The 27,939-nt window shown below is 54.8% G+C and overlaps 1 protein-coding gene across 1 annotated transcript; it reads left to right on the forward strand.

Annotated features, from left to right (window-relative positions):
- On the forward strand, window positions 1-27,891 carry FRMPD3 (FERM and PDZ domain containing 3). The gene is made up of 14 exons (XM_058847744.1): window positions 1-143; window positions 398-500; window positions 852-897; window positions 2,009-2,113; window positions 3,117-3,224; window positions 3,698-3,829; window positions 4,347-4,466; window positions 4,596-4,732; window positions 5,503-5,626; window positions 6,205-6,294; window positions 7,636-7,815; window positions 17,885-18,029; window positions 22,164-22,985; window positions 23,782-27,891. Exons 1-14 carry the CDS (start codon window positions 20-22, stop codon window positions 26,634-26,636), a joined length of 5,091 nt encoding a protein of 1,696 aa, XP_058703727.1. The 5' UTR covers window positions 1-19; the 3' UTR covers window positions 26,637-27,891.
- The last annotated feature ends 48 nt before the right edge of the window (window positions 27,892-27,939 follow it).

The raw sequence follows: 27,939 nt of genomic DNA on the forward strand, positions 1-27,939 counted from the left end.
GGAGCGCGGTGGCGATGATATGGAATGTGGGCAGCTGCCTTCGGACACGCTCCGACAGGTGACGGTCCAGCGCCACCCCCTCTACGGATTCGGCTTTGTGGCTGGCAGCGAGAGGCCAGTGGTGGTGCGCTCGGTGGCAGCAGGTAGGGGGCTGGGGTGGTGCTGGACACAGCTGCAGCGTGCCAGGAAACACAGCGGCACTTCCCCCTGCTGGGACCCCTCCCTGGGCTCCTGTCCTCTCCTGTCCCCTCTGGTGGGCCTGCAGGGTGCCCTCCACAGCCACATACGTGGCTGCTTTGATGCTTTGATGCTTTGGGGATGCTTGGGACCCTCCTGCTTCCCCTTCACCCCGCAGCTCCGGGATGCCTGGGTTGGGCCTGACCCTCTCTCCTGGCAGGCGGCCCCTCTGAGGATAAACTCCTGCCAGGAGACCAGATCTTGGCCATCAACGATGAGGATGTGAGTGAAGCCCCCAGAGAGAGATTCATCGAGCTTGTCAGGTGAGGACAACGCTTGTCCCTCATCGCCTCTGGGGAGGGGCTCATGCCAGGCTGCTGTGCCCGTGCCAAAGCCTTGGGGTGTCAGTGCACACCCACATCACCAGTGCTCCCTGCTGGGGTGGGGAATTCTCAGCCTGAGCAGGGGGACTGCCTTGGAGCGAGTGCCATAGCCATTTTCAGCTGGCCAAGAAGTGGGGAAGTATCCACAGCCACGATGTCAAGCACCCCAAGGAGCCCAGAAAGGTCCCGGCCACCACTGGGCTGGGAAGGGTGGGGTGTGCTCTCAGTAGCCAGTGTTGAGGTCCATCACCATAAAGTTCCATCCATCTTCATTTCTTCTTTCTGTCACAGGAAGGCCAAGGACTTCATCATCCTCACGGTCCTGCACACCCACCAGGTGAGACTGGCAGGGCCATGGCCAGCTCCAGGGGAGCCAGGACGGGTGAAAAGCCCTTCTGGAGACCAAGGCGGGGTCCCTGGAGACCCTGGGAGATCACTCAGGCAGCTCAAGTGATTTGTTGGACCCACATCCCACCACCCCAAGGCTCTTCCAAGCTGTCGGGTCTGAGAGCTGCCACGGCTCTTTGGGCATGCAGCCACCCCCCCCTGTCACCAGGAGGGAGAGAGGAAAAATACTCCCAAACCCAAGCAGTTGCTGAGGACACCACGTGTGTCTGGTGGAGTAACCCAAGGAGAGGTGGCAGGGAGGGGTCACTGCTGTCTCAGGAGTCCCTGGGGAGCTGGGAGGCTGCAGGAGGGCTGGAGATGCACCAGCAGCCATGGTGCCCTGGGGCTTGGTGCCTGTGGCACTGGGGCAGATTGAACTGTCACACCAGAGGCACCATTTGTGCTTCACCAAGTCTTTGATGCTGGGGAAGAAGTGTGAGAGCTCCCCTGTGCTCCCCAGCAAGGAGATGCCCCCACCCAGCGCTGCTCTGTCAGGAGTGGGGGCATGTGCCACTCTCCAAAAAAGCTTTTTTCCTCCCAGCCTGGGATGGCCTCCAGCTGGGACAGGTGGCTCAGCTGGTGCTGGCACCATCAGACACACACAGCTCTGCATCTCTGGGCTGGAGTATGTGCAGGCACTGCCACCAGAACATCCTGCAGGGATGCCCGGGGTCCTGCTGTCTCCCTGGGGCTGCAGACCCACATCCAAGGGGTTCATCTCTCTCATCCCAGTGCCAATGCCTCCAAGCAAGACCTGGCTGACATCTGCTGCCTGCACAAGGGGTGCCAGGCACAGGGGCTCACTGGAGTGCAGCCTCCCAGCCACACTGATGCTGCTGGTGTGACTTCAGGGGCTGCTGGTCATTGTTCTGGCCCTGCCTGCAGCGCTGTGTAACCACAGCCGAGGGGATTTGCTTTCCACTCTCCCCATTTCATGGTTTGCTGCCCACTCCCCATCACCACGCTGGCTCCAGAGGGGTTTCCTCTGGGCCCCGTGTCTGCCTTTCCCCACACTGTGCTCCAGGGGCAGGCAGGTGATTTACCCAGTGCTCTCTTTCCAGTCTCCCAAATCTGCTTTCATCAGTGCAGCCAAGAAGGCAAAGCTGAGGTCCAACCCAGCCAAAGTCCGATTTTCAGAGCAGGTGACAGTCGGCGAGACAGACCCAGTAAGTCCTGCCCTGCCTTCCTCTGTGGTTCACCCCCTGGAGGTGTCCCCAGGGCCATGGGCTGTGGGGTGGTTGGGGTCCCACAGGGCTCCTCTGCCCTGATTTGGGAGAGCAGCTGTCTGGCCTGGGGAGCCCCACGGGACAGATGCCCTTGGGCACAGTCAATGTGTTGGGTCACTGCTGGGGGCACTTCCTGTGGTCCTCCCTCTGAGGGAGCCCCAAAAACTGGCCTTAAAAACCTGGTCTGAACTGTGAACCCCTGAGCATCCAGGGAAGGCATCCAGGCAATGCCAGTGCCTGCCCTAAGGAAGATCCATGGCTACTACCCTGATCCCAAAAGCTTTGGAATGCCTGTATATGGGGCAGGGTGACCAGAGCACTGCTGAATGGCTGTGGAAGCTGAAGAGTTCCAGCCCAGTGCTTTTATCTCTTAATTGCAGGAAGGGTTTATTAACAACAAAACAAAACTGAAAAAAAAACCCTGTAAAGCACTTCTAGCACATTCTATTTTTAAGCAAAATCAATTAGGTAATTATCTGATTGAAATGCTTCTCAGCAAATAAAATCAGCCTTCTCCCAACTTCCTGCAGAAGGGGTGTGCAGGGTTGAGGGGGGCTAGGGTTGGGGTAAGGGTCAGGAAAGGGGGATCAGCTCTGAGCCACCCCAGCCCCACCTGGACACCAGCTGGGGAGCGGGACAGGCTGCCAGGCATGGGCACTGGGATGTGCTGGACAGAGCAAGATGCTCTGTTCCCATTGCAGCTGCTGGGAGCTGAGGAGGTGAATCTGTCAGGCAGCTCTGAATTGTCTCAGCTCTGTGTGTCTTGATGGCTCAACAGAACGCAGGGTTTTCAGGGGAAATGTGTCTCTTAGCACAAAAGCCCAGAGCAGCAGAGGATGCCATGAGTGCTCCATCACTGACAGTCTCTCTCTCCCCACCCTCCCTCCGTCTCTCCGTGCCCCCCACCCTCCTCGCCTCCCCCTTTGCCGGCCCCACATGCCAGGACATGTTGAAGAAAGAAGCTCTCCTCCTCATTCCCAACGTGCTGAAGGTTTTCCTGGAGAACGGGCAGATCAAATCCTTCACGTTCGATGGCCGAACCACTGTGAAGGTGAGCCCCTCCGCTCCCCCCCAGCACCGTGGCACTCCTCTCCTCCCACCTGCCCAATCCGTTTTTCCTCTCCTGCTTCCCGTGCACGAACACCACAGCAGCGCTGGGCTGGCTGCGAGCCGCTCTGGCATGATGGATGGCTCGTCTGCCTCCCCAGAGCAGGCTTTGCAGCTGGCAGGGATGGGGGTTTGCTGGCTCTCTGCCTCTCCTGACTTCTCTGCTTGCTGTGAGCCTGCCCTGCAGCCAGGGTGGATGCTCCTGAGTCCCCCTGCCAGGGGCCAGCTCCCTCAGCACCACCAGGTGCTGGGGTCACCTCCCGCTGCAAGGTCGCTGGCCACCATCCTGTGGCCCCTCTCAGCCTCATCCTGGCACAGCCCCGCTTGCCAGGGATGAGTGGGCTCGCCATGAGGTCCCAGCCCCCTCCTGGGAAGTAGCCAGTGCCTCGTACCCAAGCCTGTCCGTGGCATTTGCAGGACGTGATGGTGACATTGCAGGACCGCCTGTCGCTGAGACACATCGAGCACTTTGCCCTGGTCCTGGAGTATTCCAGCCCGGAGCAGAGCCACCGCTTCCTGCTGCTCCAGGACAAGCAGCCACTGGCCCACGTAAGCTGCTGGGTGTGGGAGGGTGTTGGGAGGGCTGGGGCTGGGCACAGAGAGCCTCCTGTTCCCCCAGTGTGGGGCTTGGTTGGGATTGTGCTGTGGGGTGGCACAGCCTCTCCTTGCCTCTGGCATGGTCCTGCAGGTTCAGGGGTGAAAAGGGTGGCCAAAGAGGGAGACAGTTTTACCCAGAGATGGGTTTTACCCATCCCACACTAACTGCTGCTCTGTGTTCCAGCCTGGGCAGCTGCAGACAGCATTCATGAGCATCCTTGGCTGGGAGAGCCAATAAGCTCAGAACCAGGGATAAAATGGGGATCATGGAGCAAACACTACCCTGAGTGGTGTAAACCCTACAGCACCAGGCAAAGCTGTCACACCAAGGAAGGCTGAGGTGTTGCTGGGATGAAAGGTGGTGCATGGAGGAGAGAAATCAAATACCATTTCAGAAGAGAGGAGAGGGCATCTCATGCCCTGCAGCCAGTGGTTCTGGGCTCAGTGCTCCCCTCTGCTCCTGCCACAGGTTGTGCAAAGGACACACTACCACGGCATGAGATGCCTCTTCCGTGTGAGCTTCTTCCCCAAGGACCCAGTGGAGCTGCTGCGCCGGGACCCTGCAGCTTTCGAGTACCTGTACATCCAGGTAGGGGCTGGGAGCTGGTGCTGCTCGTGGCCCACACGTCTGTCAAGGCTGGGCCCTGTGGCAGCAGCCCTCAGGTGGCAGTGCCCTGTCCCTGTGGCTGCCTGAGGACACCTCTTCTCTCTCCTGCAGAGCCGCAACGACGTGATCAGAGAGCGCTTCGGCACAGACCCCAAGCCAGAGATGCTGCTGGGGCTGGCTGCCCTCCACATCTACATCACCGTCTCAGCCACCCGCCCCAGCCAGAAGGTCTCCCTCAAGAATGTGGAGTGAGTCCTCCTCGCTGTCCCCAGGCTCCCACACAGCCCTCCTTTGCTGTCCCTTCCCTGTGTCGCAGCAACATTTTGGGGTGCGGAGCATGAGATGCTCTGAGAGCCCCCCTGAGCTGGGTGGTGGCTCAGGGGCTTGGCAGCAGTGACAGCCAGCCCCTGGTCCCACCATGGGGCTGTGTAAGGTCCCACCTGGGCTCACAGCAGCCAGGCTTGGGGACATTTGCTGTGAGCCCAGCATCATGTCCATGGGAACCTGGGCTGATTTTCCACCTGCATCCAAGGCAAGGAGAGCACGGCTCTGTGGCTGTGTAATCTCAGCCTGCCACCAAGCTGTGCAGCACTGGCTCAGCCCTCCTGTGGCTCCTGGGGGACCTAAACCCATACCCAGCCCATCTGTGCAGGCTGGCCTTTCCCAGTCAGCACAGGGAGGAAGGAGGGAGGGGTCACCCTGAGAGGACCCCAAATGAGGTTTGGGAAATTGCCCTGCATCCCCTAAGCTTACATGAGGGTGAGTGGGAGCTGGGGTCTGCTGCAGAGCTGCTGTTCCCCAGCATGATGCTGGTAGCTGTGTCACCAGCCTGGGGTCCCATCCCCTTGGGGACCTGAGCTGGGGGCTGCTCCCGCTCTGGCTGTGACACCAAGGAAGTGCTGGTGTGGCTCCAGCTCCATCTGACGGCAACAGGGTGCTCTGGGACAGTGTTCTGTCCCTCTCTGCCCTCTGGCAGTGTGTCCCACCTGGCAGCTCATGCAGGCTTCCCTCCCCACAGGAAGGAGTGGGGCCTGGAGCCCTTCCTGCCCCCCTCGCTCCTGCAGCTCATCAAAGAGAAGAGCCTCCGGAAATCCCTCTCGCAGCAGCTCAAAGCCCACCAGCACCAGCCTGGCGGCACCAAGGTGAGCCCAGCACTCAGTGCCTGTTCAGGCTCAGCCTGCCCTCCACCCCAGCCTGTTGTCCCCAGCTTCTCAGAGACCCTTGCTATTAAATCCCCTGGGATGGGAGATAAATCCCAGGCAGCCAAGTAGACACTCTCTCTCCTGAATCCTCTTTCAAGAGCTGATCTGGATTGCAGGGAGTGCAGTGAGGATCGGGGCTGAGATCATCTGAAGCTTGGCTGAAGTGTCTGGCACACATCAGTTCATTGTTATCTGGGCTTGGAAAGCTCTGGAGGCAGCTGCTGAGCCATCACCGTGGTCCCTGCAGCCTTCACAGCTCCCCAGGGAGGGCTGTGCATCCCAGGGGGATTAGACATCAAGCACTGGGGCTCCTTCCTGGAGTTACCTCCCAACAGCTGCCCAGGATGGCAGGGGAGAGGAGACCCCCCCCCTCACCCACAACTCAGACTTGCTGCCAGCACAGCCCATGCCCAGAGCTGCCTGATAACTTGCTGTGCACCCCTACTTGAGAGCCCCTAGGTCTGCCCCAGCCTCCTGCATCTCTTCCCCCTGTGCTCACCTGTGTGATGTTTTGTCAGGTCTCCACAGCCCAGGCAAAGCTGCAGTACCTGAGGATCCTGAACGAGCTGCCGACCTTTGCTGGGGTTCTCTTCAACACAGTGGGACTGGTACGGTAATTCAGGCTGGGCTGGGAGGTGCCTGCTCCTGACTGTGTGCTGGGGGGGACCCAGAGGCATGTGGCTCCCACAGAAATCACTTCCCTCAGTCTCTTGCTCTGCCCTGCTGGGCTCCAAGCCCACCCAGAAAAGCCTTCAGAGCCTCTGCTGTCAGCAGGTGGGATTTCCAGGTCGGCAGGGTCAGGATCTGCTCTGTGGGGCAGCAAGATGAGCCTCTCAGTGAAGTAGGAGCAGACGTGTTTGTAGCTCAATCGTGCCCTGGCACATCCTGCCATCCATCCTGGAGGAGGGCAGCTCCTGGCTAAGGAGTGTTCCCTGCTTGCCCACACAGCCCTGGCTGGGCTCTGTCACAGTGTTCCAGCCTGATCACTGCCACAGTGATCCTTCACTCCTCACCCAAAGCACCTCAGCAGGAGGGAAGCCACCAGCCCAAACAGGACCCACAAAGGCTCCCCACTGCCTGGCTCCCCCTTCATCCCTCCCACTCCACCTCCCACCCTGAGGTCCCCATGGAGGTGTCCCCTCTCTGCCATCCTCCCCTTTACCCCCACCCATGGTATCAGCACTTCCCTGCCTTCCTGTGCTTTGCCCACTGGGTTCCATCTCTGGCAGCCTTTGCTCTGCTCTGCCCCTCACCTCACAGCTCAAAGGGCTGCCTGCAGGAGACCAGTGCAGGCACAACCTCGTGGTGTCTGCTCGGTTCCATGGCAGAGCAGTCACAGCCTGCTCCTGACACTGCCTGAGTAGACAGCAGGTTTTTTTTCAATCTCTGACACCAAAGCAAAGCTTCTGAGCCAGCCTGTGTATTGAACTTTGTTGAAGTGGTAAAAAGTATTCCCTTATTATCTTCTACGATGGTCTGCCCAGCTCCTCTTCACCTCCACACCTGGCTTGGAGCATCCTTTTAGACCAGAGCAGAAACATCTTGATTTCCAGTCAAGGTTTTGGTCTTTCTTCTTTTCTGAAATACATTCACTCCCTCCTTTGCTTCCTTCTCTGGGAGGCAATGTCAGATCAGACAGATTTGTAACACACTTACTTTAGTGTAGTGACACCGGTGAGCCTGAATGTTTCATGTGGACAGTCACTTCAGAGCTTTACTTTTAAATAGCCTTGGCATCCTGCACACCACCCCCAGCTCTGCAGAGAGGCTCAGAGAGCCTGGCTGATGGCACCAGCCTTACCTACTGCTCTTCAAAAGCCGTCCTGGAGCTCACCAGGCTGCCAGCATTGAGGCTTGGCTCCGTGGGGAGAGCCAGGTGCAGGCTGTGCCACCCTGGGGTGTGTTTGTTCACCCCATATCTCTCTCTCCCCATGTGCCTGTGCCAGCAGGATGAGAAGCAGCCAGCCACCACCCTGCTGGTGGGACCCCGGCACGGCATCAGCCACGTCATTGACCTGAAGACCAACCTCACCACGGTGCTGTCAGAGTTCAGCAAGGTCAGCAAGATCCAGCTGTTCAGGGAGAACCAGGGCGTGGCCCGTGTGGAGACGAGCATCCTGGATGCCAAGGTAGGCACGGGTGCCGTGGAGGCAGAGGGGTGGAGATGAGGCTGGGGGTTTGGGGCCAGCCTTTGAGGGGATTCACATCACAGCTGTGTGCTGGACAATCTGTTTGGGGATTCCTAGAGACTTCAAAACCCCTTTCACACCAGGGTCTGCAGCATCTCCCCTGCTGCTCTGACTCCTTGTGCCATACAGGCAGGGATTGCTGCTGATGGCCACAGGGCAGGCATGGTGGACCCAAACATCCACCTAATGGTTCAAGCAGGGTCCTTGGGGCAGATGGGGGTGACACAGGCCAGGCAGGTAGCAGGACCCTTTGGAGGCAGGACAGCACCTCACCTCTGCTCAGGGCTGGAGAGGAGCAGTGCATGGCCTTACCTGGGCTGGGTGCAGCTACTGGAAGGGACTGGGAGGTTTCATGCATTAGTAGCACTTGTGGAACTTGTCAAGCCAGGCAGGATTGTTGAATGAAGTGGAAATGATGGGAAGGAGGTGTCAGGCTCAGTGTGAGCACAGATGGCTGTGTGTCCCTGGCCCAGTAGCTGCCCCCTTTATCCTCCCCTTCAGCCCCCAGAGCACTCCTTGGCACGCCCTCCTGAGCCCCCTGTTATCATCCCCCATCCCCTGCTGGTTGTTGTGTAGTGCAGTGCTGGTTCTGATAATCAGTCCCCGTGGTCAGGCCCTGCCACCCCTCCTCACCCCTCATGTGTCCCAAACCCTCCAGGAAAAGTGTCAGCAGTACAGTAAGATCTTTCTTTACTTCCTTGGTGCCTGGCACAGCAGCCACAGGATCCTAAGGAGATCTTCCCTTGGTCTTTGCTCAGGTTTTTAACAAGCTGGGATGTGTCCCTGAGAGACTCAAAGACAGATAGTTGTGTGTGTCTCCAGGGCATCCTCGGTGTCACTGCCTCCCTGCACCCAGCTCTCCCCTGCCCCATGGGGAGGGACAGCTGAGAGGCAGAGATCTCACAGATAAATTCCAAGCCTTGTCTTCTCCTCTCCTCCCATTTTGAATTCAACAGGACAGAGTTAGGATTGAGTTTGGAGTTAATTAGTCAGGAGCAGTACTTGGCAGAGACTGTCTGGCACAGTGGGGCCAGGACTCTGTGGGTCAGCTTTCCTGCCCCTGCATCCATCCTTTTTTCCCCCGAGACGGATGAAGCTGAGCTGCTTTGCCTGCTGTGTTTCATCTCCTGCAAGGTCTCAAAGCCTCAGCCCTCCCTACAGTCCTTCCTTCACACAGTTCCAGCTGTGGTCTCACAGATGTAATCATGGTGGATTTGTTTGGGATTCTCCTGCTGCCTCCTGTCCTGGTGGATTTTAGCACTTTCTCCCATCCAGCTCATTAATTCCTCCAATTCTGTTTTCCTCCTGCTGCTGCTGCTGTGCCTGGTCCAGCAGCTCTGCTAACCTGCAGTAACACCCCAGCAGCCTCTGCCAGAGCTTTGTTAATCCTCAGCACCTCTGCTTCAGCTCTCCCCTCCACAGCCTCATGGACAAAGCCCTTTTTTTGCATCCCTAATTCAGTGGGTATTTGGTATCAACTGTAACATTTTTAACATTCCCTCTTCTGCATCCCACCACGGTCAATTGTGGTGCAGTTAAAGCCCTGGTGTCCTGCTGTGCCTGTCCTAACCCTTCACAGCCCTCACCCTCCCCTGCTGCAGCCTGGGCAGGTGGAAGCCCTCCTTGCCCAGCCCCTCCAGCTGCTTGGGCTGTGCAGGAATCCATCCATTTACTCCTCACAGAGCAGGAATAACCAGGGGATATTGTAACCCTGCTGGTTCCTCCTGCTGTCCACCCACACCCCTTGGGTTTGTGTGTATAAAATCACCATATTAATGCATTAATAATAATAGGCTGGGCATGACCCTGTTACTGCTCATGGCTCGCTGTGAGTGCTCTGAGCACAGCTGTCCCCATTGTCACCTAGCTCCATGGCACTGGCTGGGGTCTTGGGGTGCTGCTGTCCTCTCCCTGGTGTGGAAGAGAGTGCTGTTCCCCCAGCACAGACTGGCCACAGGAGGGACAGATGCTCTGGAGGCTTAGGTGATGCTGGCATCCATCTGCTCTAAATTAGGTGTCAATTCCCACACAGCTTGTCCACAGATCCTGCAGCGCTGCTCCCCACTGCCATTCCCGGCTGCAGAAATCTGCTCTGTACCTCCAGCAGCCCTTTCCTGCTGCAGGAGCAGACTTTCTCCTGTGACCCTGCTATCCAGCCCCACAAAGGCTGGAGAAAAGCCAGCTCACTGGGGTAAGGCAGCTCACACACTTCCTGCGAGCACGTCCGCATGCACGATGGCTTTATCTCCATGAGAAATTCCAGACAGCTGCCTCTGGCCACCAAAAACCCCTCTGCCTGCCTGGAGTGGAGCAAGTACCCCATTTATGGATCTCAGCAGGCTCAGCAGCACCGTGCCAGGGCAGAGGCTGCTGTTATCTGTCTTCATTTAGCCATTATCCGAAGGGCTGGGTTTTAAAGCCAGAATGTCTGCTCCAAAACGAGGCATATGCTAATCCTACGCAGGACAGCAATGGATGAGGCAGGCTAAGAAAAGCAGGCAAAAAGATCATTACCTCACAGTGCTAATCTGCTCTCTACAATTATTCTATTGCACTGAACATGTCCCTGGCTAAAGCCCTGGGTTGCAAATCAATCAGTTTCTGCTGAGAGTTGCAAACCATTAGAGGGCTCAAAGTCGTGTCTGCTCTGGGGACCTGTCAAATCCATGTCACCCTTGGGAGCCTGTCAGAGCTCCGTGGATTGCAGTGTAGGAGGGGATGTCCCCCTGGGCTATTTCACCCTGATGCCTGGCACTGCTGCTGCCATGGGATGCTGGTGCTGGGGCAGCTCCCAGCCTGAATCTGTAGGAGGTGCTCACTGAGTCACTGTGGAAACACAGATGGTCAATGATGGTTTAGGGTTTTGTGCAGAAAGACCATCTTGAATTTCTAAGTATAGTTAAAATGATGGGTTAAAAAGGGGGTCAGGTCATGGAGCAGCTCTCAGCTGGGAGGTCTGAACACCCTGACCAAACCGGCCAGCACAGTCCAGACATCCTTATCTGCTGCTGACCTGCAACCACAGCCCAGACTCACCTGCCAGGAAGGAGCTGGGGGAGATTTTCAGGTAACAAACAGGCTTGAGGAGATCATAAAACATTTGCATTTATTTTGGGCGGAAAAGAAATACTGTTTGTCTTATGAATTATTCACTAGGTAGTTAATTGGTTTGTTTTGGAGCTTTTCCATCCTGGGCTTCAATTTCTGTTTAAAACAGCCCATTTGGGATACAAACCCAGGGCTGGTACCTTTATTTTGCCTTCTTTAGCTTTTTGCCTCTGTGGCAAGATGGGGGCAAATTCTGACAGAACCCCTCAGAGTGGAGCTGCGCAACCTCAGGACAGAAGAACAAAAACCTCTGGGCTTCTGCTGTTGATTCCAAGGATTTTTGTTCCCTGCAAGGTCTGTGAGAGCTGCAGGGAGGACAGGAGCAGGTTTTGTCTCAACAGTTACAGAGGGAGTGAGCAGTTTTGCTTGGGAATGCTGAGAAAATTCCCAGCCTGTGCCTGTGGACAGGAGCACACGTCCCCAGCTGCACTGCAGTGGTGCAAGTGGTCATTTTGCAGGTTCCAGCGGTCATTCTCACCTGACAAAGCCTCCTTTCTTCTGAGGCTGTTGCTTCTCCGTTCTTCCTCCTCATGTTTGGGCACTGATTCTGGAGCTTGTACATTTGCTGGGGGCAGGGAGGTGGCACAAGGTGTCTCCTGTGATCTTCATGCATTAAGTGCATCTTGCCAGGTTAGGGGGCTCTGCATCTCCCAGGGGCTTCCCCCTCCTGCTGGGGCCAGCGTTTGAGAGCGGCCAATGCTTCTGAGCCAGCTCAGAATCGAGGTTCAGGCGTGCATCTCCCTTCCTCCCCTGTGCAGCACTGCAAAGTCCTGCTCTGCCTCCCAGTATCCCAGGAAGGACAATGTCAGCATCTCCTGCCTGGCACCTGGACAGGCCTGGATGGGGCACAGGGAGGTGACGGTCCCCGCCCCACCCAGGCTCCCCTGGCTCTGCAGCTCTGCAGCTCCCGCAGGAGCAAAGGGTTTGTTCTTACTGAAATGCCTTTTCCAATGGAGCATTTCTCCTTTCTGATTTACACAGCTGCACACCGCTAGGCTTTTTGTTATTAACAGTCTTGACATTGGGAAAAAGGCTGCTGAAGCGCTCTGAATGCGAATGAAAGCGGAACACTTGGGGGACAGCCGGATCACCTGAGCCTGGAGCAGCGTCTGCAGCTTAGCAGAGGGGCTGTGCCAGGCTGTGCCCTGTCCCTGTGCTGGGCTCTGGGGCAGGAGCCCGTGGTGCTGGCTGCTCGCCAGGCACAATTCAATCTGAGCCATCCAGGTAATTGACTTTGGTCTCCCAGCAGGGCCTGCAGCCAGCCAGCGCTTAAGCCAAGATCAAGACTTGAGAGAGGAAAACAAAGGAAGAATTAATTCAGAAAGGTCCCTGGCTGCTGCTGGAATCTGGGTACTGGTGTTGGTGTTCCAGGCCCATGGGTAAAGAACACTATGCACAGCTGGGGTTCAGCCCTCTCCTCTCCCTGTGGAAGGACCAAGGAGCCCCTTCCTCTCACAGGGGATGGGATGATGACCCCTCTGAGCCTTCCCTGCTGGAGCCAGCCCCAAGCCTGGCTGTGCTCCCCTGAGCTGATCATGGCAGGGGTGTGCTCTGGTGCTGAGGCCAGTGCCTGATGTACATTTGCCAAACTCCAGTCTGAAAACAGCGGGGAGCCCCATCAGAGCCACCAGAGCAGGCAAGGCTGACATTCCTCCTGCTCCTGCAAGCACTGACTGAAGCCCCTGAGATTTCTCCTACAGGAAGAGTGAGGCTTTGGAGTGACAATGGGCCCACCACTCTGGTTCCTTACACCAAATTAATCTTACTTTGCATTAAACCGTTCCAAAATGCTGTCATCTCATGAGAGAGAGGGAGAGATTGAATTTCCTTTGGCTTGGTACATGGGTGGGAGGGGCAGACGCAGATCCCTGCTTGCAGTGGGATGGGAAGCAAAGGAATGGGATGTGAAGCAAGGGAATGGGATGCAAAACTAAGCACTGGGATGCAAAACTAAGCACTTCCCAGCACCACCCAGAGCACTGCCTGCAGGCACCTGAAACAGGAGCCAACCAGAAACACGAGAGGCAGACAACATGTGGAGAGGATGAGTTTCCAAGCCTGCAAAGCCAAATTTGATTTGTTCATTTAAATTAAAAAATAAGGAGAAAAAAAAAAAGTCAGAAAAAGCACTAAACCCAACCGAAAAATGCAGCCCTCTAAGGAAGAAGAGACCTGCAGGTCTAACCAAGGCTCTGCCCTTATTGATCAACAAGTAGGAAATAGTGGTCCTGGTCACAAGCAGCTTGGTATTGATAGAGCTGAGTTAATAATGCTGAAGGGAAGAGAAGGAAAGGTCAATGTAGAAGTGAAAAATTGACTGCTGCCTTGTTAGGCCCAGGTGCCTGTATTATTAAATAAAAACTTGGCAGTGCACCTCAACTAAACCAAGGAACATAAATTATGTAAATTCATCTCCCAACTTTCTGCTGCACTGCATTAAAGGAAGCAGGGTAAGACCCAAAGTACATGATAAAGGGAGGAGATTAAGAGGAAACGCATATAATCTTAGAGGTTATAGTATGAATAGATAGGGTCATAAATTAATTTCAATATGAGGACTGTTAAAATCATCTAGCATAACCCTGGCCAGAAAATTTCCTACAGACCTTTGTTTGAGCAAGAAAACATCCTCCAGAAGGACACTGAAATCTTATTTAAAAACAGGGCATAATAGAAAAATCACTTTATCATTAATAAGCTAATGCAAAAGTCATGCCTTCCATCCAGTATAAGTGTATTTTGTTTTACTTCACAGAGACACTGGCTGTGAGGCAGGAAACTTTGAATGAAAAGGTGTCCTTTCCTCATGAGGCCTAGAAAATCTAGGAAGCCATTATGTGTGAAAGATCAAACCAATAATTTCAGGCTGGTATTACACATTTATATGTAGGAAGAGTGTCCTTGTGAAAATTTGCTTCTTTACATGTTGGCACATTGCAGGTCAGAGATGAACCTTTACCTGGGCATCCCACTGGGAATCTGATGTTTGGCCAGTTTTTAGAGCAGTAGGATTATCCCAGTAAGTTTGCTTCTGTGTCAAACTTAGGGTTTTCATCCTAAAGGTGCTGCTGTCCTGACAAAACACAGACAGGCATTTCTGCTTTGCCCTCCCAAGGAAGCAGAGCCCTGGGGGCCACTGAGGAGCTGTAGCAGCAAGGATGTGCCCGTGAGAATGAGGAAGAGGATGGGCTGGTGGGCATGAGACAGGCCAGAGGTGGATGGTGGGAGGACAGCCAGGGGTTATCCAGGTTAATAACTTGTTCCTCATCAGTGATCAACATCGTCTCCTGATTAGCAGCTGGGAAAGAGGGTTCTGCACCTTGTGGCCACAGTGCTGCCAGGGCAGCGAGCAGGGCTCAGAGGAACAGCACTGCTTTTGCCCCTGCTGCATCCCTCCCTGCTTTCCAGCTGCTCACAGAAGTCTCTGCCCTACTGCACCACTGGGTTTAGAAAACTTAGAAAGATTCATGCTCTTGCAGGTTGCTGCCTTTTTGTCAGGTTTGGTTGAGATTGAGCAGTGAGTTAAAAAAACTGCAGTGAGATACACAGGGATGTCACAATGAGCCCCAGCCCCAGGGGCACCAGGCCAGTCCTGACCTCAGGCACGAGCCCTCACTGCCTCTTGCAGGATGTTTCAAAGGGAAAAGAGGTGAATCCTGTTTTCCAGAAGCCTTGGGTGTCACAAGGAAACCCAAAGCACAGACTGCAGTTCTTCAGAGTTGTTCTTATTTAGCTCCCTGCAAAGCTGCCCTGAATTTGCTATCTAAAATCCTCAGCACCATGAGTTGGAAATGTTTCATGCAGCTGTTCACAAAATCAATATTTGCTCAGCTTGCCCATGCCTGGCCCTCTCCACAGGATCTCGTTTGCTTTGCCCACATGGAACATGGTGGCCAAGGTTGCCAATGCCTAAAAATAACACCTCCGTTAGCTGCCACCCCTGATACCTCCTCTTTGTGGAATCATTTCCCAACAGAACAGGGCTGCTGCAATCATGTTGTCTCTTTGCCTCTTCACCCCATAAATCACTTTCAGATCTGCTGGCCCTTTCAGGGGGATGAGGCAGCAGGGTGGACATCTCAAAGGCAGCTGAGCTGTTGCAGTCTCAGCAAAATTACCTAGTGGAGTGGAAGAGAGAGGCTCAATCTTGTAACCCCTGTGGGAAAGGCTCAGATCCTGTGCCAGAGCTCTGTGAGTGAGTAGCAGAGCAGCCACCAAGGCCAAGGGAGACGCTCAGCCTGACTGCAGCAGCTTTGATCACAGTCAGTGTCTTTGTAAACAGCTCATAATCCATGAGCAGGACACAGACCCATGGCACTGTGAGCTCCCAGGCCCATCCACAGCACGGGTGGATGGCTCCAAGCTGCACCTGAAGTGATTTAATCCCTAATAACATATATTTAAATGCCTGACAATTGAAGAACTCTCATGCAGCTTCCCTGTCAGTATATCAGAGTAATCTTTTCTAAGCTGTAATGTTAATCAGGTTTAAGATTCCTCCTTTCCAGAGCAGAGTGCAACAGTTAACCCCAGCATGCCATGCATTTATTGCTGGAAGCCATTCTGGAGGCTGGACTTGCTTGGAGACCTGGTAGGGAGCTCGCAGCACCCTGATGTTTCATTTCTAGTCGAGAAACATCAGTCAGGGTTGTTGTATCTCAGTCACCCATCAGACTGATCCAGGGGCTGCCTCCTGCCAGCAGGAACCTACAGTCCCATCTCTGGATGGGTGGGAGCATCCTGGGGCAGAGGTAGCTGAGCAAAGATGGAAATGGGTCTGGGAGATGCTGGTCCCCAGCTGGGGCACTGGGGCTGCCCTGGGGGCTGCATGGTGAGCACTGGCAGGGAGGCAGTGAAGGGTCACAACCCTGTGCCCCTCTGCCTTGGGGGGATTCACACAAGGTGGTTTTCCTTTTGGAAGGGGATTCTTAGCCCACCTTGGCCTCTTGGTTTAACCTCCCAGCAGTGGGCATTCATCAGCCATTGCCTCCCTCCCTCTGGGATTTGCTCCCTCCCTTGCTGCTGACACTCCAAACCCTGCAGAACAGAGCAGGGAAAATGCACAAATGTGTCCTCATTCAACAGATGGCTTGAAAAACCCAGGAGGGCTTAGCCTTGTGTAGAAGCCACTTGTTTTAAGGATGCTTCATACACAGAACACATGGTTTCCTTTCATCACTTGTGTCAAGACTTGAGCTGGGCTAAGAGGTGTCACCCCCCTCACCACTGCATGCCTGCCTCCTCTGAGCTATGTTGAGAATCTCTTCACTCCTCTCTCTCTGGTTTGGTACTTCCCCTTTGATCTGTGTCATCTCAGGTTTATTTTCCAAGATTCAGAACGAGCCTTGTCAAGTAGGCAGGGGCAGAACCTCTCAGCAGAGGACATTCACTTGTCAGGCTGCTTCTTTTCCACATCAAGTTGGTTTTTTTTTTCCTTTATCTTCCTGCACAGCAGCCAAAGAGGGAACTTCTTTAGCCTGGCCATAGGAGAAATCTGCCCCTGCCAGGGGCTGGCGTGGCTTGGGGATCACATGCAGCTCTACCCAGGTCTGATGGCTTCACACCAAAGTTTGTTGCACTTTATGGTCCAGAGCATGACACTGTGGCCTAAGGTGGGCCTTTGCCAGAATTGGCTTGGTGGCTTACAGCAGCAAATATTAAGCAGAGCACAAAACTGGCCAGTGGCTACCAGGAACCTCTTGTGGTTAAAAAACAAGAAAACCAAAATAGCTTTAATGCTTTTCACACTGTGTAGGCTTAAGTGTTTTTTGAAACAGCCTTGGTGTTCCCTGAATGTGGTAAATGAGTTCTTCTGAGTCCTGGAGGGCTCTCAGTGTGCAAGAGGCTGAGTGTGGCAGGACAGGCAGCCTGAGACAGCAGCAGTTCAGCATTCCCCAGTGGGCTCAGATATCCCCTGTACCTGGGTACAAAGGTCCTTTAGGTAGAGGTGCTTTGTGCACAGGGTAGGTGAGGGCAGGAGCCACCTTTGCCATAACTATTGAAGGCACTTGTCAATTTTTTCCATCTCATGGGTCTGTCTTGAGCAGTGCTGGGGGCTCAGACAGAGCATGGACCTCTCAAGTGAGCTGTGCTGACACAGGCTGCTCTGCCCAGCCTGGTGCCAGCAGTGCACAGGACCTCACTGGGTGGGCAAGAGTGAATCCCACCCCTACAGCATCCCTGGGCTAGCTAATCTTCTCCTTGGGACAGTCTGGGAACTGGGAGTTGCACTGCGTGCTGCTAGATTGTGCTGTGAGGTTTTATGTGTCACACAGATCATGTCTGAGTTTTATTTCTCTTTAAAGCAAAGATCTTTTTTAGCATGCAAATAAATGCTCTCCTAAAAGGGAAGGCACCATCTGCTCCTAAGCACAAATTTAATTTTCCAAAGGGTTAGGTTTAAATAAGATGCACAGTCTCAGAGTGGTAGCTGAGGGAAACCTGTAATGGGGTTTGGCCCCTTTGGCATCTTGCTGGGAGCAGATGTTTCATTTATGGGAAGGAGACACGGTGCCTGCAATCAAAGAGGGGTTCTGGCAGCTGGAGACTCCACAAACTCCCTGCACTTCTCCCAAGGCCCTGATGGTTGAACAGGTGCTTGCAGGTGGGCTCAGAGCAGACATGGAGACAGAGGATCGGAAGGACATTGCTGTGGGTCCCTCATCCTTGGGGGACTCAGCAAGCAGGAACCACAGCTGCAGCCAGACACTCTCCTGTGCACAGCCATTGCTGGGCTGAGCTGGAGCAAGGCTGTGCACCTGGCTGGTTTCTCATGTGGGAGTTCTGGGAGCAGCAGCAGCTCACCAGTTCCAGGAGTGCAGGTCCAGCACAGCGCCCGTGGAGCTCTGGTCCCCATCAGCTGAGCCACGGCCTCATTCGCTTTGCCTCTATTGCCTTCCAGCCACTGGTGCTGCTGATGGAGTGGCCTGAGGCCACCAACTTCGCCTGCCTCATCGCAGGCTACTGCCGTCTCCTGGTGGACTCCAAGAAGATGATCCTGTCCAGGGCCCCCAGCCAGCCGCCCCCACCTCAGATTATCAAGGCAGGTACGTTTCAGCCTCTGCTTTCCGTGCCAGCCCCTTCCCCAGCCTGCCCCCCTCCCTCAGCTCTCTGCAGCATCAGGAAGGTGAAGGCTTTCTCTGGCATCTCCCCTCTGCTCCCACTCCCCTTGAGAACCAGCAGACTCCCTAATCAACCAGAAAGCAGGGAGACAGGTCCTCAGTTTGGGTTGGCCAAAATGACTTGTGGTATCAGCTCAGGTCCTAAACACCATGAGCTGTCGTGGCAGCTCCTGGAGCAGCTCCAGGAGGTGCTGTTTGAGAAGACCTGTGAAGCTGCCAGCCACATGCTGGGCCCTCCCAGAACAGCCCATGCACTGCTGCAGGGGTGCAGCACACATTCCTTGGCTGGCATCCTGCCCCAGAGCCCCACATGAGGGTCTGAGCTCAGGGCACTGCATTCCTGCTGCCTCTGGACACCTCCAAAAAGAGCAATGATTCTCAACAGTGATTTCAAGCAAGAGCCAACCATGAACTGCATGCTGCTGTTCCATGCAGGTCTTCACATCCAATATGTTTTGTATAGGGAAATATAGAATACGGGTTCAGTGACTGGAGATGGGCAAACTACCAACCCAGCTGCCTCTGGAAGGTCACTCCCAGACCTCCCAAGTGTCACTGCAGCTCCAGAGAGCTGTGACAAGTCCTCAGTTTAGCTGCCAGTGTCAAAACTCCCTTCTCAAGATGGGCCTGGCTTGGGGAGCTGGGAGGAGTGCAGAGAGCCCCCAGGGTCCTCAGGAAAGCACTTGGTGCCTTTGGGGAAGGCACTGAACATGGATTTGGCTCATGTGGGAGGACACACTCAGAAGAGAGATCAGGAAAGCATCTGCAGCAGCCTCAGTGAATCCAGAAAAGGCCTGGCAGGTGATTTTGGTGTAAGTATAAGCAGTTTCCTCTCCTTTCTTCCCCTGTGCCTCTGACTGACAGCTGTCACTGTGCTCTGCCCTGGTCTCCCTATGGAAATGCATTTAATGACATTTTGCTGTGAGCAGAGGGTGTTTGCAGCAACTAAACTGGTTTAATTGTCATCAGGTCCTTCCCTGGTTATGCCACCCTGAGATGGACTACAGGGACACATGGGGCATGTGGCTGTGGGGAGTCAGGGACATGGAAAGCACCCCATACCCAAAGGCTTGGGAGGAGGCTGGCGGCACCCACAGTTCCTGACCCTCAGGGGATGTCTCAGCCTGTGCAAGTGGTGTTTTTCCACACTCTAGCTACTGTGACAATAGAATTTTTTCCTGAGGTTTTGCTTTAGGGCCATGATCCAAACCTCTACCAGAAAGGGTTGTAGATCTTGCCCTTTTCTGGACACTGTCAAGAAACCAATGTAACTCTGCAGGGGCAGGAGTGTGAGGGAGTCACAGGATGGGACAGTGACAGATCTGTGCCAGCCCCTCTCTGGATGGCCTGCTCTATCCTGGGGGCAGTGAAAACCTCTGTGACCCGTGGAGTGGAGCAGTTTCCTTGCAGACCCAGTGCACTCAGCCCAGTTGCTCAGTCACCCTTCAGAAGGAGTGAATTTAGAGTGTATTGGGGAAACAGTCTGCTCACAGTTCTGGTCTCCACAGGGCTGCAGGCTGAGCTGTCAGAGCTGGGCGGATCACAGGGAGCAGCGACTGCTGATCATTAGCACATCCTTGCAGGAGAAAGCCCCACTGGGATGAATTAAGTTATCCCAGACTTCCCAGGCTGCAGGCAGACTGTGCCAGAATCTTAAATGTAAAATCAAGCTTTGGCCCATGCTTTTACCTAGAAGAGGAGCACATCCATCTTCCCTGAGGCCTATTAGAGCCTCCTGCTGAACAGCAGACGTTTTTAGGAATGCACACCCTGTCCAAATGTTGTCAGTTAGATCCATCTCTCTGCATTTCCCTGCAGAGCCATATGCCAGAGCCTTGCCCTCTGTTGTGCCATGCTGGAGCTACACAGGTGATTCACCTCCCTGTCCCTTCTTCTCCCCACTCTCTCCATCAGCCATCATCAGCCAAACAGCTCTGTGCCCTTAGTTGCTCTCTCAGCTCCTTGTCAGGAAATTTTCTCCTTCCTGTGCATGCAGCAGTTGGATTTTGGATTTTAGGGGTTTGGCCCCACTCAGCAGCAGGCCTTTGCTTGACGTGGGCAGCCAGCAAGCCTCTGCCTCAGCCTTTGCCACCCTGCTACAGCCCACACATCCCCAGCCTCGGCAGCCTTGTGCTCCCTCAATGACACAGCTGTCATTTCTGAGCGCTGCCATGGCCAGGCATGAAAGAGATTTTGTTTTTATTGGGATTTTAGCATTGCAGGTGATGAACAGTATAATACAAACATGTGTTTGGGGAGACAAATTGTCCAATTTGTTGAGCTAATGAATTTAATTAGGATTTATTTGATTTAATTTATCCTTGGTAAGACAAAACCTGAATCCCCTGGCAGCCACTCTCAGCACAGCTGCACAATCCAACCTGCAATGCAGACAGATGCCTGAGGGATGGACCACTGGCCAGAAAGTCAAGCAGTATTTCAGCCACTTTCCCTGCACAAGAGAACAAGGGGAGGGATGTCACTGGGAGATACTTAACAGCAAGAGCAACGGGCTGTGTTATAGCCAGCCTGATCCAAGAGCTGTCAGCCAGACAGAAATAGCACATGGAACACGGGCAGCGAGAGACAAGGGGCTGGGGGGTGTCTGTCACTTGAACACAGCCAAACTACAGTGGATGTCTCCCCAAAAGGCAATATTACTCCTCTTTTAGTAGTCTACTGATGAACACTGCTTGGTGTGGCCAGCACTACCCAAAAATGGCAACAATTCCTTCTTGCCATATAACGTGTGAGCTGGCAGGCTGAGGCTGGAGGTCCTTGTTGGAGCAGCCAGGTTGCTCCTGCTGCCCTCTGGATAGAGCTGGTGGATCAGTGATGCAGCACCCACAGCTGTGTCTCAGTGTCTGCTGTGCTGGCCAGCCCTCCTCTAGCTCTGCCCAGCTCACACCCAGCACAGGGATCAAGCTCAGACCCAGCACAGGGATCAAGCTCAGACCCAGCACAGGGATCAAGCTCAGACCCAGCAGAGGGATCAAGCTCAGGGGCCTGTACTGAGACCAGGACTGTTTCATGTCTTCATCAAGGACACAGTGGATTGAGAGCACCCTCAGCAAGTTTACAGGTGATACCAAGCTGAGTCCTTCAGTTGAAATGCCTGAGGGACAGAGTGACATCCAGAGGGACCTGGACAAGCTCAAGCAGTGGCCCGTGGGAATCTCATCAGGTTCAATGAGGCCAAGTACAAGGTGCTGCAGCCGGGGCAGTGTAACCCCAGTATCAGTCCAGGGAGATGAACAGGGAGAGCAGCCCTGCTGAAGATTTGGGGGTGCTGGTGGATGAGAGGCTGGACAGGACCTGGTCTCACAGCCCAGAAAGCCAAGTGTATCCTGGGCTGCAGCAAAAGCCCTGTGGGAGGGGATTCTGCCCCTCTGCTCCACTCTGGTGAGACCCCACCTGCAGTGCTGCCTCCAGCTCTGGGGTCCCAGCACAGGAAGGACATGGACCTGCTGAAGCAAGTCCAGAGGAGGCCACGAAAATGACCAGAGGGCTGAAGCACCTCTCCTAGGTGAGAGAGATGGAGGTTTTAGTCTTGAGAAGAGAAGGCTCCAGGGAGGCTTTTAAATAGGGCTTGTAGCTATAGGACAAGGGGCAGCGGTTTTAAATTGAGAGTAGATTCAGATTAGATACAAGGAGGAAGGGTTTTATGATGAGGGTGGTGAGGTGTAGGCACAGGTTCCCATCTCTGGGAACATTCAAAGTTTCCTTGAATGTTGGACATGGCTCTGAGCAACCTGATCTAGTTGAAGGTGTCCCTGCTCATTGGAGAGGGATTGGACCAGATAGCCTTTAAATGTCCCTTCCAACTCCTTCTCTGGTGCAGCACACTTCTTCTACCCTCGTTCCTGCCAGCAGGATTTCCAAAGGACCAGCCAGGGGGCCCAGCTGTGCTGCAGGGAATGTGGGTGTCCCACTGCAGTGCTGAGGGCTGGAGGGCAGAGAGCACATGGGTGCTCCTCCAGGGTGAGCAGGAGATTCCCCACGCTGTTTTCCCTTCATCCAGGTGCTGTTGCTAACGTGCCTGTTGTGGTTTTGGTTTAGATTACATCAACGCACACAACTTGCACCGGCCTGCCACGGCAGGGCACGTGGGAAAGAAGGAGAATGGGCTGGTGGGTGGCTCTGCCACTGTCACCGGAGCAGCCGGGGCTTCTGCCAGCAGGGCTTCGGACTCGGAGCTCATCCGCTTCTGCTACCTGCACATGCGAGAGCAGAGGAAGGAAAGAGAGAGCGGGACGGATATCAATGAAAACCTGATTTTTTTTGAGGAAACTCGTCCCAGGACCAAATCTGACCCCACTTCCAAAAGCTCTGGCCAAGGCTACAACGGGGCAGCTAAGGAGTACGACCCGGATGGCCTTGAGCAAGACAGGCACGCGAGCAGGGCCAGGGCACACACCATAGACACTCACCTGCGCAGCGACGCCTCCCACTTCTACTGCGAGTCCTGCCAAGCCAAGATCAAGAGCCGGCTGGCCTCGGGCACGGGGGGCAAGCCTGGCAGCACCCGCGACAACATGGTGGACTTGATGTCACTTCCCCCTCCTGGGAACGATGAGGAAGAAGACGAGACAACGTCCCTGCTCCCCGCCATCGCCGCCCCCCCTCCTGGCTTCCGAGACAACAGCTCCGACGAGGACGACCCCAAGCGCCGGGCAGCTGCCCAGAGCCAGGAGCAGGGCCGGCACCTCTGTGGCATCCTCTACGACGAGATCCCGGTCACTCTGATCGACAACGTGCAGCCACGGACGGTCCGAGACCATGCCCAAGAGCTGGATGATGCCCTGGTGTCCACCCTGCAGGCGCTGGAAGCCCTGGCTGCTTCAGAGGATTGTCCACATCCCCCACCACAGCAGACAGCAGGTATTTTAGTGGCTGTGACTCCCTTTTTCCCTATAGCCTTTCTCTCCTACTGTACATCCTTTCCTTTAGTCTCCTCCCGTCCTATAAGTGACTGTGAAGCAGCTTCTAGTAAAAACTAAGTTGTGGAGCAGGCTGTAGCAGGAGCAGCCAAGTTGCTGCTCAGAAGATTTCTAAGAAGCTGAGGTGGGACTCCTTTCCCTGACAGTGGCTGCAGGAGTCTCTTGGTTATCCCGTATCTGCCACATGCCACGATGCTGGGGCGAGTCTCTAACAAACCAGTACTGTGAGCATGGCTTCCTCCCCACTGTGACCCCACTCAGCTGGGACCTTTGGCCATCGGTCTTTGCAGGTTCCCACCCAGGTTTTGCAGTGTGTGAGCCCTTCACAAGGCAAACCTGCTGCCAGATGGGTGACTCTGGGACCAGCCTGCTGGCAGGACAGTCCTTTGTCCCTCGTCCCACCTTGGTTGCCCTACTCACTATGGCAGAGTACCTGTTGCCCAGTTTTCCTTCTTGTGCCAGACACGTCCCTATAGCTCTGCTACCACCAACAATGGAAAGCTTCACAGGATCTTTTCCTGGGCCAGAAGCTCTTGCTGAATTGAGCTATCAAGCCAGCTCAATGCTGACAAGTGATCTCCCTTACAAGCCTTAACTCTTAGTTGTGAGAAGTCACAGAAGTTTCTCCAATGTGCCCTGCATTCCTGGGACCCTCCTGCCGCAAGGAGTTCCCCTCTCCTCCACACAGCACTGTGGTGTGAGGGTTGTTGTGGGGTTTTCTTTGTGTCCCTCCTCAGGTCTTATTGTCCTGGCTGCCATCACTCCTGAGTCATCTTTGGACTCTGGCCACGAAACGAACTCCTCAGAGCTGACCGATGTCTCGGAGATGGTCTCTGCTATGAAGCAGCATCAGAACGCAGCCTACTTCCTCACCCAGCACATCAACAAAGAAAACCTCCTGGCCAGGAAGGACTTGCCTTTCCGAATCCAGAGCTGTGCTGCCCAGGCTGTTCTCGCCTCACCCTACCCCCTGAGCCGCCAGGACCCGAACCCTTCACTGAAGCCAGCCTTCTCTGCCCAAAGTCCCAGCCTTACCAACTGCAAGAGCAAGCAGGAGCAGCAGCACGGGGAGCAGAGCTGCACCTCGGCTGCCCAGCCGGGCCTGACCCCCCAGCTTAGTGAGCAGAGCAAGGGGGCTGCCGTGCCAAGCTCCGAGGGCAAAGGTGCAGGTCACACAAAAGCTGCCTTTGAGGTATCTCTGCATGCCACAGCAGCCCCAAGCAGGGAGCAGGCACAGGATCTACAAGAGAAGATGCCCAAAGAGGTGCAGCCGAGCTCCAAGCTCCTCCTGGATCAGAAAAGTGGTGTAACTCCAGCCATCATTTCAGCTGCTCTGCAGCAGGTGGCAAATGCAAAAGCCTCAGCTCCCCAAGTGATATCAGCCTTAAAAGAAGACCAGAGCATGAATGGTACCAGCAGCTGTGCACCAGCCAGCAGCAAGCCTTTGACACTTAAAGGAGGTCCACAAACTGCAGAGGCATTATGCAACTGTCAGCAGCAGCAGCAGCAGCAGCACTGTGAAGTTTCTCCAAGTCCTAAGGAAGCTCCTGGCAGTCAGGCTGAAGCTTTCCACCTCGCCTCAGCCGGTGAGGAAATGATATCCAGTAAGACTTTTGCCTCTAAAAGCTACCAGCAAAAAGTGAGCAGAGATGCTCCAGGAAAAGCTGCAAGTGGAGAGACAGGTCAGAAGGCAGGTGGGGAAGCCACAAGCCTCATCTTGCAGAAACACACAGCTCCTTCAAACCAAGGACAGAAAATACAACAGGAAAGCTCGGCCAAAATCTTAAAAGCTGAGAGCAGCAATGTGCACTCTCCATCACCTGGTAGCACTTTCAGGAGCACCAGTGAGGAAGCCAAAGGGCCCATCCAGCTGATGCCCAGAACTGAGAGCTTGCAGACTAGCACTGTGCCTTCCAAAAAAGTAGAAAAAGTCCTGGAGGTAAGCCAACAAGATGCTGATGTCCCAGCTAAACCCAAAGCCCCAAAAGCTCACTTCAGGCTTAGGAACCTGTTCTCTGCAACATTTCCCACCCGGCTGAAGAAGGAGACGGATGAGCGGCAGGCCCAGCTGCAGAAGGTGAAGCAGTATGAGCTGGAATTCCTTGAAGAGCTGCTCAAGCCAAAGAGCAAAGGGGATCTCCCACCGCAGGAGTACCTGCACCCACCTGCCCCTGGGCGCTGCAGCTGCCAGCTGAGGAGCAGTCCTGTGCAGAAAGTCCCAGGGATGTCCAGGGAGCAAAGGCGTAGCTGTGACTGCAAGCGGATTTGCAGGGGAATGAGGCCACCCCCCAACCAGCTGGTGATCCCAGAACTGGAGAGGCGAGGCAGGGATAAAGCAGCAGATGACCAGAAGCAGGTAGAAGCCATTAGGCTGACAAGCATGAGCAGCCCTTCCAAAGGCAAACGGATACGATCCACAAGTTTAGAGTCCAGAGACAACCGTTCAGATCCAGAGAACGACATGTCCTGTTTGACAACGTGCGCCTCCCGAGGGGAGTGCATGGGTGCACCCCACTACAGGAAGCTCTTGCGTCGCTACAGTGTCAGTGAAATAGATAAGACTGATAGGACATCCTTGTCCTCTGATGTCTACCAGAACATCTACACAACCAAGCAGAAAGGCCCCCAGAAAGAGCCTGAGCCCACCATCCTCTGTCCTGTTCTGAAGAGCAAAATCCAGGAAGCCTCTGGAGTGGCTGACCCCTCCTACGTGCAGATAGCGCAGGACAAAAAGAACCAGAAGGGTTCAGCAGTGTTCTCTGTCCAGGAGGAGATGTATCCAAGTCCTGCTGAGCTGCGGGATGAAGACATGGAGGATGAGAAGTGCTGCTCCATCCGGTACTGCTTCTACTACAGAAAATGCGATGTTGCAGATGATGGGAGCGAGAAGGATGAGCTGTCCTATTCCATCCCCATGCAGATACTCCCGGGAATGAAGCTGGACAATCAGATGGTCCCAGTCATGAGCAGAACTCTTCAGGTCCTAGATGCAACAGCCTGCAGCAGTCCCAATGAGAGCCAGACCCAGGAAATAGATTTAAGGACCTCCAGTTTTGAGGGGAGCTTGGCAAAGATCAACACCCTTCGAGGCCATGCCTACAGCTTTCCCAATGGGTTTCTGCAGGTGCAGCTAGACACCAACGAGCTCCTGACCATCCTGAGGCAGTGTGTGCTGAGCCCTGAGGTCCGGGACTGCAAACCCTACATCTCCCAGCTGGCTGAGTACAAGCAGGAGCTGGCCCTCAAGTTCAAGGAGTTCCGGGCGTCCTGCCGCCGCGTGGCCGCTGTCGACAAGAGTCCCACCCACATGCTCTCCGCCATCACGAGCAGCTTCCAGGTGCTAAGCAGCCTCATCGAGACCTTTGTGAGGCTGGTGTACGTCGTGCGCTCGGAGTCCCAGCGCCAAGAGCTGCTGACGAAGGTGGAGGAGGTGGTGAGAAACTACACCTTCCTCCTGAAGGCTGCCGAGGAGTCCACGGCCAGAACGCTGAGCCACCAGCAGACTGTGGAGCAGCTCGCCCGCCAGTCAGCCACGGTCGCCACGGTCATGAGCACTCTGACACGCTCCCTAAAGACGTTGATCAATAAGTAAAGCCAGCTGTGAAGACCAACAAGCCAGTGTGTGCCAGGCCATGCTGTCAAATCTCACAGGTCTGGTGAGGATGCAATGTCTGCAGGCCCACATTTACCGGGGTTTGCGATAGCCAAGACACTCGTTGATCTCTGCAGAATGGATGGTTGTGTTGGTGATGGGTTTGAAGGGTGAATTCATGCCCTGTCACAAGCTGTGCAGCCAGCTGCTCAAGGGGCTCAAGCAGCTTCTCTGCTTGTTCTCCCACGCTGGCTTGTTGGTGACAGCACGTGGGAGGTACAGGCACCCCATCTCCACACCAGTTTGGTTCCGTGGGATTCCGGGCCTCACTCGTGCAAAGACCTTTGTTACAGTTTGTGGTGGGCCAGTGAGCTGTCAGGAGCTGAGCTGAGATCTGGCTCCACTGGGGCAGTCTGGAGCCAAACCAGTGTCTTGCCATGTAAACAACTCTTCTGCCTCCAGGATCTTCCTGGCCCACAAACACAACGTAATTAGCAGCAGAAGGGATCTCTGGGGTGCCAGTCCCCGCTGCTGTGCTGGGGCTTGGGAAGGTAGTCCTAGCATGAGCAGGTTGCCATAATCCTGGGACAGAACTAGGGCACCTACTGGGCTCTACTGTCACAGCTTAGGCCGCAGTGCTCTAGTCCTGAGCACAGGCACTGTCTGTGCCAAAGGCAAGTGCTTCATGCCTGCAAGTGGGGAGGATCCAGTGAACTACAAGCCTGACAGTCCAGCCTCGGTGCTGAGAAGGTCATGGAGCAGATGATCTTGAGTGTGCCATCACATGGCACATACAGGACAAGGGGATCAGGCCCAGCCAGCACAGGAGAAAGGCAGGTGCTGCTTGACCGGCCTGGTCTCCTTCTATGACAGGGTGACTCTGTGGGTGAAGGAAAGGCTGTGGATGTTGTCTACCTAGATTTTAGTAAAGCCTTTGACACTGTTCTTCAGCATTCTCCTGGAGAAAGTGGGTGGATGGAGGAGCCCCAGAGAGTGGTGGGGTAGAGAGTTAAATCCAGCTGGGGCCATCACCAGTGGTGTTCCCCAGAGCTCAGTGCTGGGGCCTGTCCTGTTTAGTATCTTTTGAGGGCACCCTGAGTCGGGAGATGACACCAGTTTGGGTGGGAGTGTTGTGCTGGAGGGCAGGAAGGCTCTGCAGAGGGATCTGGACAGGCTGGGTCCATGGGCTGAGGCCAATTGTGTGAGGGTCAGCCAGGTCCTGCCCTTGGTTCACAACAACCCCCTGCAGCTCCAGGCTGGGCAGAGGGGCTGAAAAGTGTCCGGTGGGAAAGGCCCTGGGCTG

This window comes from Poecile atricapillus, chromosome 12 (assembly GCF_030490865.1).
Source record: "Poecile atricapillus isolate bPoeAtr1 chromosome 12, bPoeAtr1.hap1, whole genome shotgun sequence".
NCBI lineage: Eukaryota > Metazoa > Chordata > Aves > Passeriformes > Paridae > Poecile > Poecile atricapillus.

What these genes read in the sequence shown, in the direction of transcription:
- FRMPD3 (XM_058847744.1), top strand. Translation starts at nt 20, where the DNA reads ATGGAATGTGGGCAGCTGCCTTCGGACACGCTCCGACAGGTGACGGTC. An exon ending in GTCTCCCTCAAGAATGTGGA is followed by an intron (nt 4,733 to 5,502) that starts GTGAGTCCTCCT and finishes CCCTCCCCACAG; the next exon opens with GAAGGAGTGGGGCCTGGAGC. An exon ending in ACCAGCCTGGCGGCACCAAG is followed by an intron (nt 5,627 to 6,204) that starts GTGAGCCCAGCA and finishes ATGTTTTGTCAG; the next exon opens with GTCTCCACAGCCCAGGCAAA.